Here is a 22,982-nt window from a genome sequence, read left to right on the forward strand (position 1 = left end):
CGCCGTCCCTGGAGCCCAGGCCGTCAGGACTCGGGAAGGAGGACGGGGAACTGGGATGCTAATGTCCAGGGGTGCTGTTGTGGTTTGGGGTGTGGGGGCGGGGGAGCGGGTGCGAGGGAGAGCGGGAAGGACCAGGAAAGAGGTTAAGAAGTATTTCCTAAAGAAGGCGAGGCCAGACTGGGAAACCTGGAGCGCTTTCAAATGGAGTTAGGGATTTTATTCCACACCTTGGGTGACTGAACTCCATTGCTTTTAGGTTAAGCCCACAGGCTTCACACTACCTCGTGAATCCAGGTCCCTCCTGTTATAGCCATAGGGCTAAGCTTCAATTTCCTCATCCGTAAAATAAAAGTGCTAATCACTACATTGTTGTGGGCTTTAGTAAGAGAATGCACAGTACTGCTTAGTGCAGTTACTACCAGTTATCTTTCAGCAGCTGCTGGCTTTGGTTATTAATAAAGAAGGAGGATTGATCTGATCTGTATTTACAAAGATTCTGACAGTGACACATTTAGGGCAAACTCTTGAGATAGTATATGTTGAAGGTACAAAATTTTGTGCAAAAAATTTTGTACACATTCCTATTACCATACATTTTTATGAAGAACAAGCTGAGTATAGTTGAAACCCCATAGTTTTTGCTTTACAAAAATCATTGTCTCTAGCTATCCACACATCCGCTAGTGCCCTGACTTTCTGGGTGATTTGATGGGTGGAATCTGATGGCTGTGGTATTCTTTTGTCCATGAGGAAGGTTACAGATTCTGGTCCCCCCCCCCCCATCATTCCTAGGACTTGAACTCATGGCCTGGGTGCTGTCCCTGAGCTGCTTCTGCTCAAGGATAGCACTCTGTCGCTTTACTTAAGCCACAACTCCATTTCTGGTTGTTTTGGCAAGAAAGACTTACCTATCTCAGCTGTTTTCAACTAAGATCCTCAGATCTCAGCATCCAGAGTAGTTGGGGTTATAGTTGTGAGCTACTGGCACTGGGCTTCAACCCTGGTCTTACAATCTTTCATGTTCCAGCTGTCCTGGATAATGAGAGACTCACTGCAGAGGAGATGGATGAGAGGAGGCGACAGAATGTGGCTTATGAGTACCTTTGTCATTTGGAAGAAGCAAAGAGGTAAAGATGGGCTGTCTGGAGGGAAGATTGGGAGGGACTGCTGTGAAAACACTGGTAAAGATTGCCCTGGGACTGTTGCAGGTGAGCCTGGGAGGCTGTGCTGTCAGTATAGGTAAAGTGTCTATTCTTGGGAGCAAGTTTCCCCTTTGTCACGAGACACAGTATACTGAATCATTTCCACTTTTGTGCTGTTCCATTTCACGCTCTGGTACATATTTTGGGTACTGCCAGCTGTCTGTTAGAAATAGCATTTTTAGGGTTTTAAGTTCTTTTTCTTTCTTTTTTTGGGGGGGAGTCTGGTCCTGGGGCCTGAACTCTGGGCCTGGGCGCTGTCCCTCAGCTCTTCAGCTCAAGGCTAGCGCCCTACCACTTGAGCCACAGTGCCACTTCCGGCTTTTTTCTTTTCTTTTTTTTTTTTTTATGCTTATGTGGTGCTGAGGAATCGAATCCAGGGCCTCAGGCATGCAAGGCAAGCGCTCTACCACTGAGCCACCTTCCCAGCCCCAGGTTTTAAGTTCTTGATCTTAATATTCTCCTGATCTGTCATTGGGTTTGAGTTCTGTGTGAATTGTGTCCCCTCCCCTGGGACGTGTGGAGTGGTCTGGGTCTGGGAAGTTCGTGAGGGTACTGCTGTGGCTACTGGACACTGTCCATCCCACAACACTCAGAGACGCCTAACCAAGGGCAGCACCCATCTTGTGAAGTAAATGCATGCTGCTGTTTTTGTTGGGTATCTCAGGACCTCGTGGTCTTTAATTTTAGGGTGTCAGTTTGCCATCAGTAATTCCTTTTGTTCCAGTGCATATATTCTTTGGCACGTTCCCAGAGCAGATAGGTGTAATTACAGATCAGGTTCTCTGGAGGTGAGCTTTGGAGAGTGGGGCTAGTGAGGGATAATGAAAAGGTGTTGTCATCAAAAGTTCATTGAAAATCAGGGACATTTTAAATGGGGCTAATAAACAAGAATGTTTTTTTTTTTTTTTAATTCTGAAAAGTCTTAAAATGCTATAAGAACATCCAGGAAACAACACAACATTCTTTTTTGTTGTTGTCGGTTGTGGGGTTCAAACTCTGGGCCTGGGCGCTGTCCCTCAGCCCTTTGGCTCAAGGTGAGCTTTCTACCACTTGAGCCACTGCGCTACTTCCGGTCTTCTGGTGGTTAATTGGCGATAAGAGTCTTATGGGCTTTCCTGCCTGGGCTGGCTTTGGACCTCAGTCCTCAGATCTCAGCCTCCTGAGTAGCTAGGATTACAGGCGTGAGCCGCCAGTGCCCGGCTAACGCAACATTCTTATATCCCAACTTTTTTTTTTTTTTGTGGTGATGCTGGGGATTGAACCCAAAGCCTAGCACATGCTAGCAGTGTTCTGTCACTGAGGTACATTACCATTCATCCCCCTCAGAACTAACACCTGCTAATCCTTCAGGTCTTCCCTTTTGCCTCTAAATAAAATGACAGCTCCAGTTGGAATTCCCTTTGTGCCCCTTCCCTGGTTCCATCTTCTTCCCTTCCAGGGGGCACTCCTGTGGTCTGGGCTGTGGCATCTAGGCTGCCTCTCTGAGCAGAAGCCGTTTTAGAAATCAGGTACTGGAACTGTTGTGATTTAGATGAGGATCAGTGACAGTAACATTTACCTGACAGTTTGTTATGGTCGTTTTACTGGTGCTGGGGATTGCACACAGAGCCTTGAGCATATCAAGCAGGTGCTCTTCCACTGAGCTATGTCCTGAGACCCCGCTAAGTACAATTTTTAGATAGCAAGAAATGAATGTATGTTGTTAGAACATGGGATATTTCTCACTCGGAGTTTGTATGGGGACAGAAATGCTAAGTCCTCTGCCACTTCGGAACTTCCGCTCTTGGAAGAATTTGCAAGATGCAGATGGTCTGAGAGACCATCTCATGCTCTGTGGAGCAGCAGGGATTGTCCAGGAGACCTGAGGATTAGAAAAAAGAACCTCAGACCTGGCTTTCCTATCACTGCTCATTTGTTTGTTTGTCAGATCCTGGCTTTCCTATCACTGCCCATTTGTTTGTTTGTTTGTCAGGTCCTGGCCTCTTCTATCACTGCTCATTTGTTTGTCTGTCTTAGGTGATACTATGGTTTGAACTTAGGGCTTTGTACCTCCTCGGGTCTCAGCACTTCAGCCACACTGCCAGCTCTATTTGTGTTGGCTGTTTTATTTATTTATATTTGGTACTAAGGTTTGACATGACTTGTCAGCTCAGGCTTGCTTTTCATATCCTCCCACAACCCCAGAGCAATTTTCTTTATAGTTTATATATTTATTCATCTCTTTATTTTACAGGAATTTAGCACAGGGTATTACTTCAAGCTTGCTAGTCCCATCCTTAGGCTGTCTGTTAGTAAAGTTTCTTATTACTTTGTCTTACACATTTTAACTTGGGGTTCTGCCTCAGGCTTGCTAGGTAGAGGCTCCCCCTTCATCCAGAATCCCACAGTGCCATTTCCAAGGGATTTGGGGCTTAAACTCGCATTCTCTCTGAGCTTCTTTCGCTCATGGCTAACGTTCTGCCACTTATGCCACAGCACCACTTCCAGCTTTTTCTGTTTATGTGGTACTGAGGAATTGAACCCAGGGCTTCATGCATGCTAAGCAAGCACTCTACCACTAAGCCACATTCCCAGCCCTTTTTTTCTTTTTAAGGACTATACCACATTGCCTTGACCAGTGTTGTTATTATTTTTTAATGTCCACATTGTAAGTTTATTTTCAGTAAAATTAGCAAACATTTAACAACCATAGTTATGATACAGAGGATTTCCATTACTTCAAATGACTATGTATTGGTTACTTTTTTTTTGTTTTTGGTTGGTTGTGGGGCTTGAACTCTGGGCTTGGGCTCTGTCCCTGAACTCTTCAGCTCAAGGTGAGTGCTCTACTGCTTGAGCCACAACGCCACTTTTGGTTTTCTAGTGGTTTATTGGAGATAAGAGTCTCACGGACTTTCCTACCCGGTCTGGATTTGAATCACAATCCTCAGCTCTCAGCCTCCTAAGTAACTAGGATTACAGGCCTGAGCCACTGGCGCCCGGCTTGTATTGGTTACTTTTTGAGATAGGATCTAGCTTATGCCGGGGCTGCCCTGGACTGTCATCCTCCTGCTGGTGCCATCCCACATTTCACTGTAGCTGGGATGACAGCCGAGATGGATTCTCTAATCAACTTTTTCTGCCTGGGTGCGCTGAACCCTGCACCCTCCCAATCTCAGCCTCCCTGGTCGCTGGTATTATGTGTTCCTAGGAGCCTGTATTGGTACTGGTAGAATTTAAAACATATTCAGATGGAATAGCTTCCTAGAATGCATTAATGCTTCCCTTCCCGTTCTTCCTGAGAGTTGCTAACAGCATTTCATTTGCATCTACTCCAGAGCATGTTCTTTTTGACAAGTGTCCCTTCCAGAGTAGGGAAGTAGCGGCGCCCCCCCCCCCCCGCCCCAGCCCAGAGGCCATGACTCCTGCTAGTCTCCTTCCTATTGCCCTGGCTGTGGAGCTTTGCCTGGTTCTTTTTTTTTTTTTTTTGTCGGCCGTGGGGCTTGAACTCCGGGCCTGGGCGCTGTCCCTCAGCTCTTCAGCTCAAGGCGAGCGCTCTACCATTTGAGCTACAGCGCCACTTCCGGTTTTCTGGTGGTTTATTGGAGATAGGAGTCTCACGGTCTCTCCTGCCCGGGCTGGCTTTGAACCGTGATCCTCAGATCTCAGCCTCCTGAGTAGCTAGGATTACAGGCGTGAGCCACCAGCGCCCGGCTGCCTGGTTCTTTTATGGAGTGAATTGTATGAAGTCTGATGTGCAGTGGGTTTTGTTGCCATTGTTTTCCTTAAAGCTTAGATTAGAAAATCAAACAGGAAGGACCTGTTTTAGATTTTCCAACCAGAAAGAAGTAAGAATCTTTTGGTGAGAAAAGAGGACTGGGGTCCCTACCCACCTTCTAATGTGCTGCTTCCATCCCTAACCTGGTGGGCTGCTCCCCAGCATAGCCAGGGTTTCCTCTCCCGCCTGGGGAGCTGAGCTGCCTGGCTGGTGCCCTCGGAGTCTTCTTTCCCCCAGAGCACCAGGCCGTTTGCCCCGTCCTGTGTCCTCTCAGGTTGAAAGAGCCCCAAGGTGTGGAGTTTCTAGTGGCCCTGAGGCCAGGAACGAAGATCAGTGAGGTAGAGGGGGGGAAGGTCCCCCCTGTGTTCTATTTATATCCTTACTCCTCCCCCTCCCACCGGAGCCCCGCCTTTCAGCACAGTAGCCCCATTGTGTATCCTGGGGCGCTCTATTTCCCCTGTACCTTAAACCAGCTCACTCTTGGGAAAGGGAAGGGAGTGTGTGTGTGTGTGTGTGTGTGAGAGAGAGAGAGAGAGAGAGAGAGAGAGAGAGTGTGTAGAGGTAGACATAGGAGTATTGTGGGTATGGTTTGAAGTTCCCAAAAAAGTTGAGTGGGAAAACTTAGGGTAGTCATTACAAGTGTGCTCTGGAGTGTTGGGAAATAGGAAATACAGAACTCTGCTGTGTGGCTGAAAAGTCGCTTCTGTGTAGAAACGAGGCTGCTGTTCTTTAAATACTTCATTATTTAAGGATTCCAGTCTTTTTGCCAAGGCTGCACAGCGGAACAAGGCCTTCAGAGGAGGCCGGGTGCAAAGGAAAGTTCACTTGTCTTTTTGGCCTGTTCTGACGGGGTCTTGTGTTTGTTCTCTCGAAGGAGCAGTTGGGTAGGAGAATAGAGGGAAGGGAGGAATGGAATGCTGGTGCTCAGGTACAGGAGCAGGCAGTGAGGTGGAGAAGGGGGCAGGGAAAGGAGCCAGGGCCAGGACTTAGCTGGCAGGGCAGAAAGGAGACTTAGGAGGGGAGAAAGGGAAGTGGCCTGAGGGGATGGAGGGAGATTCCTTTGGGACGAAGGCCACAGGATGAAGATTAATTCCAAGCCCTCCCTGAGGAGGTCTGGGTGGTGTTTCTTTTTTCAGAGACTTTGTCACACATCCTTTCAAATGTGCCAGCTTCTCCCTGACAGGTGCCCAGGCCCCAGTCGGAGGGGTGTAGACTTGGGCTTCTCTTGTAAAAGGAGAGGTAGAGTCTGACTGCTGGAGACTCAGAAAATACATGGTGTTAACAAGAACTTAGCTCTAAACAGAAGCACCTTACCTTCTGTAGTTTAGAGGGATTGAAGTATCTTGAAAACAGTCAGTCTGGAGAACAAATTCTCTTTTATGTGTATGTCTTCATTGTTGGCGTAGGACATTTTCTGGGTTGGTTTCTTCAGATCTCTCCTAAGTGGTGGTAGAATTCCAGGAACATCTAATATTTCTAGGTTAATGCACAGTAATTCATAAAACAGACGTTAAGACGTTTAAGAGGCAAAAAGAGTCAGGCCAGGTAGCCAGCCTAGCCGCCAGCTTCTACGATTTCCAGAGGGCGGGGGCGGGGCGGGGGCATCGCTTAGCGGTATGGGGACAAAGCTGGGCATGGTGGCACAAGCCTTTAATTCTAGCAGCATTTCTACCACTCGGTAGACTAGGGTAGGAGGATTGCAAGTGTGAGGCCATCTTGGGTGACATAGTGAAGACCCTATTTTAGAAAACAAAAGGTGAAGATTAGGGAGATCCTTTTATTCTAAGTCTTGATCTCAAAGCCCAAGTGCTGCCTCTTAACTTTTTTCACTTAAGTCTGGTACTCTACCTCTTGAGCCACAGCTGCAATTATGGCTTTTGGCGTTTAACTGCAAATGAGTCTTGAGGAGGGCTGGGAATGTGGTAGAGTGCTTGCCTACCATGCATGAAACCCTGGGTTGGATTCCTCAGTACCACATACACAGAAAAAGCTGGAAGTGGTGCTGTGGCTCAAGTGGTAGAGTGCTAGTCTTAAGCAAAAGAAGCTCAGGGAGAGTGCCTAAGGCCTGAGTTCAAGCCTCAGGACTGGCAAAAAAAAAAAAAAAAGAGTATTGAGGATTTATCTGCTCAGGCTGGCTTTGAACTGTGATCCTCAAATCTCAGCCTCCTGGGTAGCTAGGATTGCAGGTGTGAGCCACCAGTGCTGTGCCGGTCCCAAACCCTCCTTTACCAGCTGAGAAAACTGGTCACTTCAGGAGCCCAGTGGGAGTTAGGGACTGGCCGCTGCGCCCAGCCGCCTCATGGCCCTTGGAGCTGGGCTGAAGGCGTGGGTGCGTTCGCAGTCGGGGGTCCAGGTGGGACTTGATCTTTGTTCTTAAGATGGTGACATAGATAGAGATACCCATTGTCTCTTCTGAAACGTAATTTAGTATTACTGGCACTGACAGACTCCATTGTAAGAAATGCCCTGCAAATTCCAAAGTGTATTTGTGGAAGTGCTTGAAACTTAAGTGGTTTTTTTCCTTAGTAACAATGTTACATATGTAGTATTCATTCCTAATATAGCCATGTAGCTTTCACTTAGAGCTTACTTTACAGCTGAAACACTGTAAAATTTAAAATAGATGTGGAGTCAGGATGGACTACCTACTTAGTAATGCAAGGCCCCAGCATGCCGGGAGCATGGCTCTCACCAATGCACAGACCAGCTGCAGAGCAGTCTGGTATAAGGAGACAACTTGTTAAATAGCTACCATATGAAAAGTCATATGATGGTACTTTCATGATACTTACAATTAGGTAAAACAAATAAAAAAATCTAAATCAGCCAGGAACCGGTGGCTCACACCTGTCATCCTAGCTACTCAGGAGGCTGAAATCTGAGGATCAAGGTTCAAAGCCAGCCAAGGCAGGAAAGTCCATGAGATTCTTATCTCCAATAAACCACCAGAAAACCAGAAGTGGCGCTGTGGCTCAAGTGGTAGAGCACCTGCCTTGAGCTGAAGAGCTGAGGGACAGTGCCCAGGCCCAGAGTTCAAGCCCCATGACTGACACTCCCCTACTCCCCCCCCACCCCCACAAAAAAAAAATCTAAATCAGTGTTCTTGAAAACCTTGAATGTAGAGCTATTCCAGTGAGGTGAAGAGCTGGAGACAGTGGGTCTGGTCTGGCAGGTGGCAGGTATGTGTTCTGATTCTGGCTCTGCAGGCTGTCTGACCTCAGAGAGTGGGCCCACATTTGTCCAATGTACTTCCTGTCGGGGGACAGTGTGAGGGTGAGTGCTGGCCCGGTGATGTGCAGAAGGCACATATGGCTTTTTTTTTTCCTGGTCCTTGGACAGAAAGAGCTTAAATATGACGGTAATAAGATACATGGGCTGGGAAGGTGGCTCAGTGGTAGAGTGCTAGCCTTGTATGCATGAGGCCCTGGGTCCGATTCCTCAGCTCCACATAAGCGGAAAAAGCTGGAAGTGGTGCTGTGGGTGCTGAGGGACAGCGCCCAGGCCCCACAACCAGCCAAAAAAATATATAATAAGATGTGCATGCACTCTGGGTGAGAACTTTCTAGGCACTTCCAAGGGTGGTAGCCTCCGTTTTCTCACTTGGGACTTAGGCTTTTGTCTGAGAGGAAGAGCCAGGAGCCAGGCAGGGGCAGAGGTCACAGACTTGTTCTTTTTACTTAATGCTGTGCCTACTGTGTGTCTACAATCCTCCTCACAATGAGAATTTTGTCATGAAGAAAAAAGAAAAAAATTTTTATTAGCTGCCATATTTTCTTTTTTTGGGGGGGGTCTAGTCGTGGGGCCTGAACTCTGGACCTGGGCGCTGTCCCTCAGCTCTTCAGCTCAAGGCTAGCGCTCTACCACTTGAGCCACAGCACCACTTCCGGCTTTTTTCTTTTTGCTTATGTGGTGCTGAGGAATCGAACCCAGGGCCTCATGCATGCAAGACAAGCACTCTACCACCGAGCCACCTTCCCAGCCCTGCCATATTTTCTTCATTACTGTTTTCAGTGTGTATATAATACCTCTAACTTATTTAGGTTTATTCCATGGCTTTAATGACTGGAGCATTTGAACATTCTCTGATGTATTTGTGTATCCGTTTGTTTTATGATTGTCTTGTGTAGCTGTCCTGTGTCTGTCTGCTGGGGTCACAATGGTGAATCTTGACCTCTCATACTATAGTCAGGAACTACCTGTCATATTTGCTGATTTTCTATCCTTTTTGCTTTTTCACTGTACAGTTTAGCTTTTTTGTTCAAATTTAGTAAATGTGCTACCAAAGTGAACCACAGATTTGACTTTTTTGGTGTTTTTTTCTATCAGTTCTGGGGACCCTTTTGCATGCTGTATATAGTTGGAGCTTAAATGTTTTATCAGTTTAAATCCCAGATAGTTTAGTTTCTCCAAAACCTTCAGTTTATTGTTTTATATTGTTAGCTTTTGTGGGGGGAAGGGGGTCCATCGTGGGTCTTGAACTCTGGGCCTGGGTGCTGTCTCTCAGCTCTTCAGCTCGAGGCTGGTATTCTACCACTTGAGCCACAACACCACTCCCAGTTTTCTGGTGGCTCATGGAGATAATACTTTCCTGCCTGGGCTGGCTTTGAACCATGATCCTCAGACCTCAGTCTCCTGCATAGCTAGGATTACAGGCGTGAGCCACTGGCGCCTGGCTTTCTTCTCTTGAGAGTATGCCCAAACTCCTTATTACTGGGAAACCATGTCTGAAACTAGCTTAATAATTGGCAAATAATTTAAATTCCTTTTTTTTAAACTTCTTTGTGATTTGAAACTCCCTTTTCCCAAATTCCATATGAGGGTTAGTGTTAATTTGGCAATTTTTGGTAAAGTAATGAGACTTTTTCTTCAGTGGTGTTGAAGATCAGACCCTGGGCCTCACCCGTCTCCCGGGTGCTGGGCGTGTGTAGGCAAGTGCTCTGCCACAAGCTAAATCTCCAGCCCTGGACTCTGTGAGATTTGTAATGTCATTTTTGTTTATTCTAGCTGTAGGATGTTATTCATTATAGCCTTAATGATTGGTTCTGATTCCTTGTTCTTCTTGGGGTGAGAGTTGCAAGGCATCTTTCCTGACTGCTCTTCTTTTCATTTGTTTATGTGAAATGCTAACACTGGTGGTTGAGCGTAAGTCATCTATAACATGATTTTAGGTGTGTGTTGGTTTTCTATAGTCTGATTTTCCCCTGGCCCTGCCATTTCATTTTTTCACTTAAGAACTATTAAATCCTTTTCTCCTCTGCTCTTGCTCATGGATTAAGTGGTTTTTGTTTGGTTTAGTTCCTGGTACATAAGCATTCCCTTTGAAGTGGAAAAGAGAGTTGGGTTCAGTGGTGTTGAGTGGATGAGGTGATCACAGAAGACTGGGGCTAACCGGCCTGCCCAGGTGTGTGGCCATGGCTGGTGTGCACACTGACCGCCAGCCAGGGCTGGGAAAGTCTTGCTGGTCCATTATTTTGACCTAGTTTGGCATCTATTTCGTCTGGCCTTAGAGATCAGAGTGACAGTTGTGTCTCCTTGTTTTTAAATCCCTAATGATGAAATAGTAGCAGTATATTTAACGGTATAGTTGAGATCTTGCCTTGGAATGTTTTAGGAATTCTGTTTTCTGGCTTTGCTTGGTAATCCATCTGATATCTTGGCTTCACTGGGTAGCACGGTGGTGATACTTAGTTGGTAGCAGGATGGGTTTTGAAGGTTTCTAAGCTGACAGATTTTTTTTTACTGTGTCCAGTCTGGGCTCCCTTTAACAAACATTTGTGTAAGCAAGTTCTGGTAGGCAAAGTGAGTCCTTGCGGAAGTGATTCATGTTCCTGTGGGCGGTTTGTTTAGTTTGGGACTCTGTTGCCTAGCAAGCATATCTTCAAGCAAAAAAAAAAAAAAAGTGTGAAGCACCAGGCTAATGCCTAGGGCCTGAGAGACCTGCAGGAGGGGGTCGGCTTCTAACTGCAGAAGCTCCTGTCCCAGCCGTTCAATAAAAGATTGAAGCAGACAAGTGAAAGGTTTGGTTGATGATTTGTTTTAAAAAATTCTTAGGAAGAATTGTTTTACTTTAATAAGACACTTGACTTTAAAAACTTTAATATTTTCCCTTTAAGACATGAAAGATAGCCCCCTCCCCCCCCAAAAAAAAAAATCCGTCTAGAAACAAAACTGAGCTCCTGGTTGAGAGTGTGTCCATGGCTGAATCTGTTTGCGCTGCGCTGCGCTGCGCTGCCCTGCCCTGCCCTGCCCTGCCCTGCCCTGCCCTGCCCTGCCCTGCCCTGCCCTGCCCTGCCCTGCCCTGCCCTGCCCTGCCCTGCCCTGCGCTGCGCTGCCCTGCGGTGCCCTGCCCTGCCCTGCCCTGCCCTGCGCTGCCCTGCCCTGCGCTGCCCTGCCCTGCCCTGCCCTGCCCTGCCCTGCCCTGCCCTGCCCTGCCCTGCCCTGCCCTGCCCTGCGCTGCGCTGCGCTGCGCTGCCCTGCCCTGCCCTGCCCTGCCCTGCCCTGCGCTGCGCTACGCTGCCCTGCCCTGCCCTGCGCTGCGCTGCGCTGCGCTGCCCTGCGCTGCCCTGCCCTGCCCTGCCCTGCGCTGCGCTGCCCTGCGGTGGCCACCACTCCATCTTGGGGGTGAGCCCCCACTGTGACCCCCACACATGTGTGCGCTGCGTGTGCATCTGGTGCCTGCAAACACTTCGTATTCACATTCGGCAGACAGAAGAGCATGCTGAGAGAGAGCAACCAGGCCCTGCTCTCAGGTTTGGCCCTGTCCCCAGAGCCCTTGTCTGTCACCAGCCATCCGCCTTTGCTACTGCAGTACTTCCTGCTTCTGGTTCTAAAGGAACAGACAGCAGTTCATGCAGACTCCTGTTCATAAGCAGAGTGGCATCAAGGGATCTCACACAGAACATTGCTCTTATGTGAAGGAGGGAAGGGTGACTTGGTATCCCAACCCTGGGTCATTTGAAGCAACACCCATGCCTCCAAGGCCACAGTGGGGCAGCCTTGAAGTCCAGGGTCAGTGAGCAGTGGCCCCGAGTCCTCAGTGCTGGCTCTGGCTGTCAGATGAGGCTGCAGGACCCAAGCTGTTCCCTGCCTCTTACTGCAGAATCTCCCACCCAGCAGTCTGTGAAGGAGTGGAGGATTGTTGTATGGAGGATTGAATTTAGGGCCTTTTGTATGTGGGGCAAATGTTCTACTAGGGAACTGTACTCCCTGTCCCATACCTCAAGTTTCCTGAGCAGTGAGCACACCTGCCACACCTGACTTGGTGTGTGTGTCATGGGGCTTGAACTCTGGGCTTGGGCACTGTCCCTGAGTTCTTCACCTCAAGGCGAGCGCTCCATCACTTGAACCACAGCGCCACTTCCGGTTTGCTAGTTTATTGAAGATAAGTCTCACGGACTTTCCTTACTTTCCTTACCCAGGCCAGTTTTGAACTGCAATCCTCAGATTACTGTAGCTAGGGTTACAGGCATGAGCCACCAGTGTCCAGCTCTCTTGTCTTTATGTTTGTTGTGTTGCTGTTGTTGTTGTTGTTGTGCTAGTCCAGGGGCTTGAACTCCAGGCCTTGCACTCTTGCTTGGCTGTTTCCATTCATAGGTAATGCTCTACCAGTTGAACCACACCTCCCACTTCCAGCTTTTTGCTGGTTAATTGGAGATGAGTTACCATGGTTTGTCTGTCCAGGGATTTATTTGCCTATACTGGCTTGGAGCCTGTATTCTCAGATCTCAGATTTCTGAGTAGCTAGGATTATAGGCAAGTCCCAAAGGACCCCCCCTGCATTTTGCATCTGAGTAGGTAGTTGTAGGTCTCTCAGTTATTTTCCGTCTTTATAACCTGGTATCTGCCTCAGATCCAGCTTGGAACAGTTTTTTTCCTACCAGTGTCTCTGGGCTCAGTAGTGAGCTCATACAGACAGGAGTGGCAAATTGGATTGGAAACCGCCTTGGATCATTTGGCAAGAACTGTCATTTTGGGGCCTGTGGGTGGAGGACAGGCTTGTCCAGAGGCCTCTCTTTCTTCTTTACTCAGAATACCTTCCTGTTGACTCACTGGAAATCATAACGAAAAGCAGAAGAAACACTGGAGAGGCTGCTGCCAACCCAGGGCTTTGCCGCTGTTGGGTCAGACATTTGGGACTGAGAGGAGGAAAACTATTATTGTGATAGGCATTTACCCATGACATTAAAAAATATCAGGCTGTTGCTTGGAATCACTAATCCACAACACAAAATATTAAAAATGTTTTTTAATGTGGTCCTAGAAAAAACAGAAGGAATGGGAGAATAATTAAGAGAATGGGGCAAAGCATTGGTGCTCACATCTACAATCCCACCTACTCAGGAGGCCTAGAGGATGGAGGTTCAAAGCCAACCTGGAGGCCGGGTGCTGGTGGCTCACACCTGTCATCCTAGCTACTCAGGAGGCTGAGATCTGAGGATTGTGGTTCTTAGCCAGCCGGGGCAGGAAAGTCTGTAAGACTCTTTTTTTTTTTTTGGGGGGGGGGGTCCAGTTGTGAGGCCTGAACTCTGGGCCTGGGGGCTGTCCCTCAGCTCTTCAGCTCAAGACTAGCGCTCTACCACTTGAGCCACAGCTCCACTTCCGGCTTTTTTCTTTTTGCTTATGTGATGCTGAGGAATTGAACCCAGGGCCTCAGGCATGCAAGGCAAGCACTCTACCACTGAGCCACCTTCCCAGCCCCGTCTGTAAGACTCTTATCTCTAATAAACAACCAGAAAACTGGAAGTGGTGCTGAGGCTCTAGTGATAGAGTGCTCACCTGGAGCTGAAGAGCTGAAGGACAGTGCTCAGGCCGAGTTCAAGCCCCACAACCAACAAAAATGAAAAAAAAAAGGAAGCCAACCTGGACAGAAAATCTGTAAGATGTAAGACTCCCTCTCTACTAGTTAACCATGAAAATACTAGGCTGGATGTGTAGCTCAAATGTAAAGCACCAACTATGAGCAAGCAAACAGAGCACTAGGCCCTGGGTTCAAGCCCTGGTACATGCACCCACAGGCTTGCACAGACACACACACAGAGAAAACAGAGGGATACATAGAGAAATAGCGAAATGAGTATGTATGTGAGGTTCAGGCAAGGCTGCCATAGTGTGGCTGTAGCGGGGTGAGAGACAGATGTTGATGTCACCAAGACCTTTTAGTGAACAAGGACTCCTTAAAGTAAAAGTAATGTTTTGTGTTAGAGTCCTGCTGCCACTCTGCTTACTGAGGGTCTTTTGTTGTTGTTGTTGTTTGTTTTTATCCGTTGTAGGGCTTGAACTCAGGGTACCTCTTTGTGCTCACGGATAGCAAGCGCTCTGCCACTTGAGCCACAGCGCCACTTCTGGTTTTTGGAGATGAGAGTCTCATGGGGATTTTTCTGCCCGGGCTGGCTTTGAACCTCAGTCCTCAGATCTCAGTAGCTAGGATTATAAGCGTGAGCCACCATAGCCCAGATAATGAGGGTCTGGCACTCTGCCACTGGAGCCACGCTCCTAGTCCCCTTCAGGTGTGTTTCAGATGTGAAGCCGTCCAGCCTTTAATTCTGTGATCCATTTGGAGTTTATTTTGATTTGTTTCTGACCAGATGACTTTCGGGTGTTGTCCTAAACTGTGAGCATGGCTACCGGTCTTCGACAGTGTGCCATGGAGTGCCCATCTGTTTTTCTCTTAAATGGCAAGGCTAGGGTAGCCTTGATCTTCTGAACATAGGGATAGGGCTTAACTGCCCGTTGAGGGGAATGGATGGCAAGCATGCTTTAGGCAAGTTGTGCGGTAACATAGAACAGGCTGAGGAGACAGGTCTGGGGGAACAGTTTTGACATGAGACTGTCGAGAGATGTACAGACTTGCCAGACTGACATTTTTCATTCTTTGCTGAAAGAGAGTGCACGTTTGGGGTTTGAAAACCTATGTGGCCAGCTCTCTTTTCTCTACAGTTTCAGGAAGTCAGGGTGAATCTAGTCAGAACTACTTAACCGGCGCGTATCACAGCATTTTCTCACACATGGCCTTTCTTAGGGGCTTGTGTCCCCGTTCTTTACTATCCTTTGAGAAATACCGTCTCTGTCAGCCAGGGATTTGAGGACCTGCTTCACAGAAGAATGTGGACAAGCTTATTCACAGTCATTCCTCAGCTATTTGTGCTTTGCTGTAAATTCTTCCCATTCTCCATTGTGCTGTCAACGCATACCATCAGTCCCTGGTGAATACCATCTTTAGGACGTATTGAGGGACCCGAGTGTGGTTTTGAGAAAGGGAGAGTGCAGATGTACATTCAAAAGGGAAAGAAGGCATCATCAATTCTGTCTGCTCATCTAGTTTTGGGCAGAGCACCTGAGTGTTAAAACTACGGGGCATACTGTGAGAGAGCTGCTGAGCCCAGGAGCGGGAACAGGACTTCCCCAGGACACCAGGGTGGTGCCCTGGGCCTCGGGGACAGCTCGGCGAGGCAGAGAGAACCAAGTGGCATCTAGATCTCTACACCTGAGCATGCCTTTGGTTCTCCTGCAGCGTGGGTGGAGAACTGAACTATACTGCAGGTTCAGAGACTGCTAGGCGGGAGCCGCTGATGATGAGTGTCAGCTTACTTTTGGGTAGTAAAAGTGTTCTGGAAAGTGATCGTTGTATTGCACACTAAGATGGTTAAATGGAGAATTTGAAATTGTAATTAAAAAAAAACTCTGAGCCGGGCGCTGGTGGCTCACGCCTGTCATCCTAGCTACTCAGGAGGCTGAGATCTGAGGATCTCGGTTCAAAGCCAGCCCGGGCAGGAGAGACCGTGAGACTCCTATCTCCAATAAACCACCAGAAAACCAGAAGTGGCGCTGTAGCTCAAGTGGTAGAGTGCTCACCTTGAGCTGAAGAGCTGAGGGACAGCGCCCAGGCCCAGAGTTAAAGCCCCACGACCGACAAAAAAAAAAAACTCTGAGCCTGGCACCAGTGGCTCACACCTGTCATCCTAGCTACACAGGAGGCTGAGATCTGAGGATCACAGTTCAAATCCAGCCTGGGCAGGAAAGTCCATGAGACTCTTACCTCCAATAAACCACCAGAAAACTGGAAGTGGCACTGTGGCTTAAGTGGTAGAGCGCTCGCCTTGAGCTGAAGAGCTGAGAGACAGTGCCCAGGCCCAGAGTTCAAGTCCCACAACTGACAAAAAAACCAAAAACCAAAAAACCTCTTGATTGAGATGGAGTCTCAGAGACTTCTTTTTGCTGGGGCTGGTCTCAAACTGGGATTCCCTGATCTCCCAAGTGGCTAGGGTCATAGGTCTGAGCCAGCTAAGACCTGTATTTATAATGGAAGAGCTGTTTCAGGATAAGTCTGAGTTGCAGATTTTTCCAAGCATATCCTGTGCTGTGGTTCAAAGGAAAGTTCTTACTGTTTAACTTAAATATTTCCCAAGTTATTTAAAAATTGTTATTTTCATCTCCATATCAAAAAGCTATTTTTTATTTTGAATGACTTAATAATATTCCATTGCTCATTTTTTCTGACATGGCTTAAAAGTTGGGGAGAGGCTGGGAATGTGGCTTAGTGGTAGAGTGCTTGCCTAGCATGCATGAAGCCCCGGGTTTGATTCCTCAGTACCACATAAGCGGAAGTGGCTCAAGTGGTAGAGTGCTAGCGTTGAGCAAAAGAAGCTCAGGGACAGCGCCCAGGCCCTGAGTTCAAGCCCAGGACTGGCAAACAAAACAAACAAACAAAAGTTGGGGGGAATACTTTAAACTCATAAGCAAGTAAAAAGCATTTTTGAGCTCTGTTGCTGAGGACAGTCTGATAGAGCTGAGAAGGATTCAGAACTCTAACGTACTCTTGCTATTCAGATAGACCACTTATAGACAGGACCCTAACATTTGAAGAGTTGCTCTACATCTAGCCTGAAAAGACAGCCTAAAGGATGGAAGAAAAATTACCCCAACATGTAGGAGGGAAAGGTCTAAAGGTCTAAATGTTATCCACTAGGCTGTGCATGATTGATCGATAAGAGAATGGCGCAAGCAGCTGCCGTGGGTGTTTAGATGAGGGAAATTATTGTATGGCTGCATTTTGCAAGAGAAACTGAAGTAGTAAGGGAAAAGGTATGTAGGCATTTTTATGCCAGTACTAGGGCTTGAACTCAGGGCCTGGACACTGTCCTTTACCTTTTTTTTTTGGCCAGTCCTGGGACTTGAACTCGGGGCCTGGGTACTGTCCCGGAGCTTCTTTTGCTCAAGGCTAGCGCTCTACCACTTGAGCCACTGCTCCACTTCTGGTTATTTTGGTGTTTGGTGGTTAATTGGAGCTAAGAGTCTTTCAAAATTTCCTGCTCAGGCTGGCTTTGAACTTAGATCCTTAGATCCTAGTCTCCTGAGTAGCTGGGACTTGCAGACTTGTTTTTTTCTGCTGTTACCCAGCACCTCTGACTGCAGTGCTTTTCACGCTGTAGACTCTCGGGAACCGGAGCCGGTTGGGTTAATGCAGCTGTGTTGAGGGTGGGGTGTGGCAGGTGGGGGACTGCAGGGATGTAATGAGGAGAACGTGGTGTAGTTTTCTTTTCTCTTTCTTTTTTTTTTTTGCCTGTCGTGGACCTGAACTCTGGGCCTAGGTACTGTCTCTCAGCTCTTCAGCTCAAGGCAAGCGCTCTACCACTTGAGCCCCACAGCGCCACTTCTGGCTTTTTCTGTTTATGTGGTGCTGAGGAATTGAACCCAGGGCCTCATGCATGCAAGGCAAGCACTCTACCACTGAGCCACCTTCCCAGCCCATCTTTTCTTTTCTTTTTTTTCTGTCAGTTATAAGGCTTGAACTCTGGGCCTGGGCGCTGTCTCTCAGGTCTTCTGCTCAAGGTGAGTGCTCTACCACTTGAGCCACAGCATCACTTCAGGTTTTTTCTGCTTATGTGGTGCTGAGGAATCGAACCTAGGGCCTCATGCATGCGAGGCAAGCACTTTATCACTGAGCCACCTTCCCAGCCTCTTGTTTTAGTTTTCTTAAGGTTTGCTCCCTTAATGCTGAACTCTCTCCCCTTTCCTTCAAGGAATACATCCTGTGTCAGCTTATCTTAAGTCTGGTGGACGTAGCTCTTCCCGCTTTCCTTTCCCTCGCTCCCAGGCTCACCTTTGGCTCAGATCATTATGACCTAATTTCTGTGTTCAGTGGCCCTTTCAGTACTTGTCTTACTTCATTTTTGCAGCATATCTTGCCTTCTTCATGAAGAAAACCTGGTGTGAAAAATATATCTCCTGCCTAAGAAATTAAGTTGTTAGTCCTAACCCCACTTTTTCCCTGTGTTGAGTTAGAAGCTTCTCCCTGGGGTTTCTGTATCCTGTCTATCTGTGTTATAGCATTTCAGTGTAAATGCTGCACACTTTTCTCTTCCCTAAATGTTGGGACCCTTAGAGGAAGGGCTGTATCCTTAAAGGTCAACCTCTCTTCTTAAGAAATGGGTGACTCCCTTAAGCCTCTCAGGGCAGGAATGCTTCCTTGGTGCTCTGCCTTGCCCCCGGGGGAAGTCTGGGCTGTCCCCTGCCGGGTGTGTGAGGGGCTCACCAAGACCAGTTGCAGGGGCACTTTCAGCCTAGGGTAGCCCTGTCCTGGGGGTAGGGGTGTGGCGCAGAGGAACTGAATCTCGGTGGCTGGGACTCCTCTTCCGGCATTGCCTCCTTCCCCTTCTCTATTGCAGGGCTGGAAACCACTGCGGTCACGTGCTCCTCGGAACCCGTTGGGCTGGTTCCTCCTCACAGACCCCTCATTCCGATTCCCACCCCATTCTGCCAAGCACGTGCTCTCCGTCTGGGCTTGTCGCAGGCTTACCACGAGAATCATTTCCTTGTCTTGCTAGTGCGGCAAGTATTTACTCCCTTTGAAAAAGCGATCTGTAGGACGAGGCCGACCAGTATTGCGTAATTGTGGTGTCAGACGCTAAAAGTAGGTTTGTTTCTGGAGAAGTAGCTGTTCGCACACACGCACACAGATAGCCACCATCATTAGCACCTTCTAGTGCTGTGTGCCTTTGCGTGTAGTCCCCACGAGAGCCTTGGGGGCTTGGTGTTCTAACCCTGCGGTGCAGGCCGGAAGCAGAAGCCTAGGGGTTAGCTAATGCATCTTCCTGCTTGGCTACTTCCTTCCCCCTGCTCAGGGAAGCTCCTTTCCCCAGCTAGCTGCCACCTCTGCCCTTCAGAACCCTGCTGATGCTGTTGCTCGTTGACTTGTATTTCTAGTCCTCCTCCTCCTGTTCCTTTCCTACAGCTGCAAATGTGTGCTTATTCCACAGTAACTCAACAACTACCAAAACTTTCCCTGGATGTAACACCATCTCTTAACACTTTTCCCACCCTTCCATTTTTCTTCATGAGTTTTGTTTTTTCATTTGCCAATCCTGGGGCTTGAACTCAGGGTCTGGGCACTGTCCTTGAGCCTCTCTGTGCTCAAGGCTAGCACTCTACCACTTGAGCCACAGCACCACTTCTGGCTTTTTTTGTATATGAGGTACTGAGGAATGGAACCCAGGGCTTCATGCATGCGAGGCAAGCGCTCTACCACTAAGCCACATCCCCAGCCATGTATTTTTAAAATTATTATTATTATTATTGTGTGTGTGTTTATACTAGAACAAACTCAGAGCCAGGATGCTGTCCCTTAGTTTTATTCTGTTCAAGTCTGGTGTTCTACTACTTGAGCCATAGCTCCACTTCCAGCTTTTTGGTAGTTAATTAGAGATAAAGATTCTCATGTGCTTTACTGCCCAGGCTGGCTTGGAACCTTGATCCTTCTGTCTCAGCTTCCTGAGAAGCTAGGATTGCTGGTGAGAGCCACTGGTGTCCAGCTTGTTTTTGTTTTTGAGTCAGGGTCTCACTATATAGCCCAGGTTGGTCTTAAACTCTAGATTCTCCTGTCTCGACCACCCAAATGCTGGAATTACAGGCATGCACCACCATGCTTGTGCTTTGCCTTTATTATTTTCTATTGTTAGTTAACTTAAGTCTTTTATTAACAAAGGCACAGTACTGTGTCTTCTGGTTTGTTGGTGCAGTAAATCAGATGACACTGTAAATCAGATGAGACGTCTGTGGGAGAGGCTGAGCACACTTGCCCCGCAGTGCCATGCAAAGGCCAGCGCCCAGGAAGGCTGCCCATGTTTCCTTTCTCATGCAACCCTCTTTCTTCTTGGGTATGCTCTTCTCCCCCTCTTACAGCACCCCAAAGGCGCAGCACGAGGAGGAGGACAGGCTTCTTAGGTGTCCGTCTTCCAGTGGTGGCCAGCAGAGACCAGTCCTTGCTATCAGGAAGAATTCCTTCCTCGTTCTGTTTTTTTTTTTGGGGGGGGGGGGTCCGGTCATGGGCCTGAACTCTGGGCTTGGGCACTGTCCCTCAGCTCTTCAGCTCAAGGCTAGCGCTCTACCACTTGAGCCACAGCGCCACTTCTGGCTTTTTTCTTATGTGGTGCTGAGGAATCGAACCCAGGGCCTCAGGCATGTAAGACAAGCGCTCTACCACTGAGCCAACTTCCCAGCCCTCCTTCCTCATTCTGGAAGGTGGCCTGTGGCAAGCTGTGGCCACTGGGGACAAGACAATAGCAGACGCCAGACGGTGGAGCATTCCATCCCCCAGTCCTTTCGGCTCTCACAGCTCGGCTTTTGGGGGCTCTCACAGTGGCCCTCAGGTTTTATGCAGTAGCTGAGGGCTCAGCGGCGAGTGTTTCAGGAAATTCGTGGCTGGGCAGTGGTTCATCCGCAGAATATTGCATTGGAAAACTTGCTGTGCTTGAACTTGGAAAGCGTCTGTCCCCTCTGCTTCACCACGTGAAATTATTTTTCTGGTTGCTCTGAGTGGCCCCTGCCCCAGTCCACTGAGCCTGCCCTCTTGGGGTCGAAGGCTGGCCGGCTTCCTTCTGTATTTGCCCACATCCTTTTCTCTGCCTCACCAGCCTTTTGAAGCAGTTGGAGGTGAGGACGTCTTCCAGATTCCTGAAATTTTTGCTTCCTCAGTGGCCATCACATGCTTCCATCCTGACTCATTCCACCATCGCCATCCTCAGTCCCTGGAGAGCTTGGTGCCCCCCCCCCCCCATCTGCAAAGGCATTTCTCAGACCTGGGTTTCCCTCCCTCTGCCTACAGGATGTCGCCGCCGTTGACATGTGAAGCCGAGCTTGTTTCAGATCTGGATCCCCGCCCCTCTGCTCCCGTGGGTCACATGGCATCCGTGCTTACTTAGTCATCCTTGCCACAGCCACCAAGTCCCTTTTTAACAATAAAACCTCTCCTTTTCCTTTTATAGAAGTTTCTATAGTTTGCTGTTGATGCATGGTGGCAGATACTTTCTGGAACCCCGGTGAGGACGAGGGGTCCCCACATGCTGGAAAGCCATGCTTTTCCATTTCTGCATTTGCACTTCTTTGATTAATACAAGATTGAGAACTTTTCATTGTACTTCTGGCACACTTTCTTTCAGGAGCTGCTGTTTGCACCTGTTCCCTGAAGGCAGGGTAGAAGCTGGTACGCAGCACGCCTCACCACTCATCAGTGCTGTCCTGAGGAGTCAGAAATATTTCCTGAGTTTTGTCGGTCCTGGGGCTTGAACTCTGGGCTTGGGCGCTATCCCTCAGCTCTTCAGCTCAAGGCGAGCGCTCTACCACTGTAGAGCCACTTCCAGTTTTCTGGTGGTTCATTGGAGATAAGAGTCTCACAGACTTTCCTGCCTGGGCTGGCTTTGAAGCTGGCTTTGAAATCCTCAGATTTCAGCATCCTAAGTAACTAGGGTTACAGGCAGGAGCACCAGCAGCTAGCCTTCTATTTATTTTTATTTTAATACAGTAATATCTCAGAGAAGAGGCAAACTCAATTACCTCTGGTAATTGGCCTACCTTTGGTAGGAAAAGTACAATTTTCTTTTTTCTTGAGATAGTCTCACTAGGTAGCCCACAGCCTCAGCCTCCCTCCCAAGTACTGAGATTCCAGCTGTGAGCCACCACGCCCCGCTGTCTCCACGCTCTCCAGCCACAGTCTGTGCCTGCGCATTCCTGTGATCTTGAGAAGAAAATAAGTAATTTTGTTCGCTTCTTACTATGTGCCAGAGGGCAGGTTTTGGCTTAGACTGTGGTTGCTAGGTTTGTCCTTGTTAATGAGAACCCACGTTAGAGTGTCCCCCGAGAGCTGGGGTTGCCAGCAGTTGTTCCCCAGAATGATTTTATCTGCATCGTTTTCAGCAGTAAATACGGGAAAGAATTCTGAGGTAGGTGTCCTCCTTGGGCTCTGGCTGTTTCGTCCAGGGACCGCCATGGTCTCCAGGCCTGTGTGGAGCTCAGCTTGTGTGTGCCAGCATTGGCGGTTGGTATCTGTGCTAGTCACGGGACAGCTCTTCTGGAAACACATTTGCTTCCTTTTACCTCCTTTTTGGCCATTTAAATTAGTTTTTCTACCTGAAAGGCCAGAAGTAGAGCTTGCGGCCCTGAGTTCAAGCCCCAGGACCAGCAAAAAAATAAAATAAAATAAATAAATAAAGGTGATGGACAAAGGGGATGTGGTTACATAAATCAGGTAATGAGTATATTCTTTTTGGACACTGTCACTCCTCTCATCCTCCCTCCCAGCTTTTTTTTTTCTCCTGACCCTGGGGCTTGAACTCTGGGCCTTTGAACCCCAATCCTCAGATGTCAGCTTCCTGAGTAGCTGTGATTATAAGCGTGAGCCACCGGTGCTTGGCTTTGTAGTGTGAGTGTGTGTGTGTGTGTGTGTGTGCGTGTATGCATGTGTGTTTATAAAGACTGAGCGTATCTCAATTTTAAAATATAAAACTAACATAAGTACTCTTATTCTGAATTATAAAAGCACAGCTTATTTTTGTGTGTATGTACTGGTACTGGTGTGTGAACTCAGCTACAAGCTCTTGTTTAGCTTTTCACTCAAGGCTAGTACTCTCCCACATGAGCTACAGTGCCACTTTCAGCTTTTGGATAATTGGAGATAAGAGTCTCATAGACTTCCCTGCCTGGGCTGGCTTTGAACTTTATCCTCAGATCTCAGTCTCCTTAGTAGTACGATT

General features: G+C 48.2%; 1 protein-coding gene across 2 annotated transcripts in view; it reads left to right on the forward strand.

The window, feature by feature from the left end:
• The window catches only part of Iqgap1 (IQ motif containing GTPase activating protein 1), a 73,320-nt gene that overhangs the window by 895 nt on the left and 49,443 nt on the right, over positions 1-22,982 (forward strand). For both annotated transcript variants that reach the window (XM_042670420.1, XM_042670421.1), the window contains exon 2: positions 1,028-1,127. In XM_042670420.1, coding sequence (XP_042526354.1) covers positions 1,028-1,127 — 100 coding nt within the window. The remainder of the gene's footprint in view (positions 1-1,027; positions 1,128-22,982) is intronic.

Source organism: Dipodomys spectabilis, unplaced genomic scaffold, assembly GCF_019054845.1.
Source record: "Dipodomys spectabilis isolate Male_0828 unplaced genomic scaffold, ASM1905484v1 ptg000552l, whole genome shotgun sequence".
NCBI lineage: Eukaryota > Metazoa > Chordata > Mammalia > Rodentia > Heteromyidae > Dipodomys > Dipodomys spectabilis.